The 4,128-nt window shown below is 52.8% G+C and overlaps 1 protein-coding gene across 1 annotated transcript; it reads left to right on the top strand.

The window, feature by feature from the left end:
• Positions 1-207: 207 nt before the first annotated feature.
• LOC135973494 (uncharacterized) lies at positions 208-2,491 on the top strand. Its single transcript, XM_065556978.1, has 2 exons — positions 208-927; positions 1,922-2,491. Exons 1-2 carry the CDS (start codon positions 351-353, stop codon positions 2,395-2,397), a joined length of 1,053 nt encoding a protein of 350 aa, XP_065413050.1. The 5' UTR covers positions 208-350; the 3' UTR covers positions 2,398-2,491.
• Positions 2,492-4,128: the final 1,637 nt, after the last annotated feature.

The raw sequence follows: 4,128 nt of genomic DNA on the forward strand, positions 1-4,128 counted from the left end.
TCGAATTAACCCTGCACCCGTCCACACTGCGATGCTATTTAGTTCGACATAGAGGTCTCTTTAATTCGACTTCTGTACTCCTCCCCGACGAGGGGAGTAGCGCTAAATTCGACATGGCCATGTCGAATTAGGCTAGGTGTGGATGGAAATCGACGCTAATAGCTCCGGGAGCTATCCCACAGTGCACCACTCTGTTGACGCTCTGGACAGCAGTGCGAGCTCGGATGCTCTGACCAGCCACACAGGAAAAGCCCCGGGAAAATTTGAATTTGAATTCCTTTTCCTGTCTGGCCAGTTTGAATCTCATTTCCTGTCTGGACATCGTGGCGAGCACAGCAGCACTGGCAACGATGCAGAGCTCTCCAGCAGTGATGGCCATGCAGTCTGTGAATAGAAAGAGAGCCCCAGCATGGACTGATCGTGAAGTCTTGGATCTCATCGCTGTGTGGGGCGATGAGTCCGTGCTTTCCGAGCTGCGATCCAAAAGAAGGAATGCAAAGATCTACGAGAAGATCTCTAAAGACATGGCAGAGAGAGGATACAGCCGGGATGCAACGCAGTGCCGCGTGAAAATCAAGGAGCTGAGACAAGGCTACCAGAAGACCAAAGAGGCAAACGGACGCTCCGGATCCCATCCCCAGACATCCCGTTTCTACGAGGCACTGCATTCCATCCTCGGTGCTGCCGCCACCACTACCCCACCAGTGACCGTGGACTCTGAGGATGGGATACTGTCCACGGCCGGTTCCTCAGACATGTTAGGGGACGGGGAAGATGAGGAAGGAGATGAGGAGGGCGAGGCAGTTGGCAGCTCTCACAACGCTGATTTCCCCGACAGCCAGGATCTCTTCATCACCCTTACAGAGATCCCCTACGAAGCGTCCCCAGCCATTACCCCGGACACAGAATCTGGTGAAGGATCAGCCAGTAAGTGTTGTAAACATCTAAACATTTATTTTTAACAAAACAGGAATATTAACAATTAAAAGAATGGGTTGTTCATGATTAGTGTGCCCTAGGCGCTTAACGGTTTAGTAAGGGGCAGTGCAAGTTTTGAAAAGAAATCTAGCAATGTCCGGTTTTCAGTGATTGTCCTGCACAAGCCGCTCTACTGTGTATTCCCTGCTACTGCAGCTACAGTAAAATGCGGTCTATATGTGCGGGGATAGAGCAGTAATCCTCCTGGGACATCTCGATGAAGCTCTCCTGGAGGTAACTTGAAAGCCGTTGCATGAGGTTCTTGGGGAGAGCGGCCTTATTGGGTCCTCCGAAGTACGACACGTTGCCGCGCCACGAGATTATCAGGTACTCGGGGATCATTGCTCTGCACAGCAGGGCGGCATACGGCCCTGGTCTTTGGAGGCTTTCCCGGAGCATTCTCTCTTTGTCGCTCTCGGAGATCCTCATCAGGGTGATGTCGGCCATGGTGACCTGCTTTTAATTAGGTAGGGGAATGTTAGTGTTGGGACTGCTTTCCCGTTCCTTTACAGAACTGTCACCGCTGGTTTGCAGCCACGCGGTGGAGGCGGGAGAGGGGCAGCCGAAAGGGATCGTTCCCGGGGACAGCCGCGAGGGGGTGGGACAGGGGCAGAGTTCCCGCTTGCCGGATTGCTGGCAGCAGGGACTGACATTGATTTAAATGTGAAATGAGGCCAGTGGTAATATAAAAGTTTTAAACTGCCACAAGTGTACGGCTTACCATGTCTGCCTGCAACAGAAATTCCGTTGTGCTGCCTCGCTTCTCAAATGTGCTGTTCAAGACCCCAGGCACAGAATGCGAAGGCCGAGAATTCGACCTTGTGCTGAGTGCGCATGTGAAAGGTGCTGTGCATGGTCTTGTTCACAGAGAAAGACTATGTTCTTTGTTCACAACTACATTTATCTTTCAGAGGAATTCACTCCCTTTTTCCCATTTCCACAGCCCCGTCTGCGACTGTCTCACAACCTAGCCTGGAATCACACTCCCAGAGGCTAGCGCGGATTAGGCGTAGGAAGAAGAGGACACGGGAGGACATGTTCTCTGAGCTTATGGCCTCTTCCCAAGCCCAGGCAGCACAGCAGACCCAGTGGCGGGAGAACTTGACCCGAATGCACCAAGCCAACATGGATCGGGAGGAGAGGTGGCGGCAGGAAGACCAGCAGGCGACTCTAACGCTGCTTGGACTACTGAGGGAGCAAACGGACACACTCCGGCGCCTTGTGGATGTTCTGCAGGAACGGAGGCAGGAGGACAGAGCCCCGCTGCAGTCCATCTCTAACCGCCCTCCCCCGCCACCAAGTCCCATACCCACCTCACCCAAAGTGCAAAGAAGGAGAGGCGGCAGAGTCCCTGCTAACTCTCACTCCACCCCTGCAGAGAGCTCTAGTAGCAGAAGGCTCTCATTTCCCAAAATTTGAAAAGTTCTTTCCTTCCCGCCTGACACAAGCCCACGTCCAAGTTTCACCTCCCAATGCCATGTGTAGTTGATAATAAAAAATTCGTTTCTGTTAACTACTGTTTCAATCATGTTCTTTTGGAGGAGGAGGGGAAAGGGGGTTGGAAATTGGACAGGACAGTCTCCTTTGGCAGGGTACATAGTCGGGGGCAGGCACAGCAGCAGGGCACATACACAGTGCAGTGATGCAGTGACTAGTTGCCCCGGTTAGTCTGGGAGGTTGTTTTGATGTAATGTTGGGGGGGGTGGGTTGCTCTGTGACTTTGTGGCGGGGGAGGGCAGTTACAGATCTTAAGCGCCGGTCCTTAGACAGGATCACAGAGCCACACAGCATGGGATCTGTAACCGTCCTCCCCCTGCCACAAAGTCAAATAGACCTCCCATACACACAGTCCCGATCAGGAGGGGTGACAGGCTCCGTTGAAACAAGCATCCCACCGCAGCGGAGCCTGTCAATCCTTGAGTTTAGAAGCTGCATTCGCATCACAACACTAGACCCGCCCCGCACCACAGTCTGCGTCCCAGTTTTAAAAAATTCCCGCTAAAACAGTATTAAAGAAAACGGTGTGCTTTAACAAAGTAGAACTATTTTTATTTCGACACGTGTGTTGGAGGGGGGGTGAAGGGGGTATGTAACTGGATAGGATAGTCAACATTACCTGGGTAAAGAAACGGGGGCAGGTTTAGCTTCTCAGTACACAAACTATAAAATCACAGGTTACCCTGCTCACTCAGGAACTTTGCTTTCAAAGCCTCCCGGATGCACAGCGCTTCCCGCTGGTCTCTTCTAATCGCCCGGCTGTCTGGCTGTGAGTAATCACCAGCCAGGCTATTTTCCTCAACCTCCCACCCCGCCATAAAGGTCTCCCCCTTGCTCTCACAGAGATTGTGGAGCACACAGCAAGCTGCTATAACAATGGGGATATTGGTTTCGCTGAGATCACAGCGAGTCAGTAAGCTTCTCCATCTCCCCTTGAGACGGCCAAAAGCACACTCCACCACCATTCTGCACTTGCTCAGCCGGTAGTTGAAGAGTTCTTTTTCAGTGTCCAGGGCGCCAGTATAGGGCTTCATGAGCCAGGGCATTAGCGGGTAGGCTGGGTCCCCGAGGATGACTATAGGCATCTCCACATCCCCAACAGTTATTTTGTGGTCCGGGAAGTAAATACCTTGTTGCAGCCGTCTAAACAGACCAGAGTTCCTGAAAACACGAGCGTCATGAACCTTGCCCGGCCATCCCACGTAGATGTTGGTAAAACGTCCCCTGTGGTCCACCAGTGCTTGCAGCACCATGGAAAAGTATCCCTTTCGGTTAATGTACTGGGTGGCCTGGTGGTCCGGTGCCAGGATAGGGATGTGAGTTCCATCTATGGCCCCACCGCAGTTTGGGAATCCCATCGCTGCGAAGCCATCTATGATCGCCTCCACGTTTCCCAGGGTCACTACCTTTGGCAGCAGTACATCAACGATTGCCTTCGCTACTTGCATCACAACAACCCCCACGGTAGATTTGCCCACCCCAAACTGGTTCGCGACTGACCGGTAGCTGTCTGGCGTTGCAAGCTTCCACAGGGCTATGGCCACTCGCTTCTGTACACTCAGTGCAGCTCGCAACCGGGTGTCACTGCGCTTCAGGGCAGGGGACAGCAACTCACAAAGTTCCAGGAAAGTTCCCTTCCGCATGCGAAAGTTT

Source organism: Chrysemys picta, chromosome 9 (assembly GCF_011386835.1).
Source record: "Chrysemys picta bellii isolate R12L10 chromosome 9, ASM1138683v2, whole genome shotgun sequence".
NCBI classification, from domain to species: domain Eukaryota; kingdom Metazoa; phylum Chordata; order Testudines; family Emydidae; genus Chrysemys; species Chrysemys picta.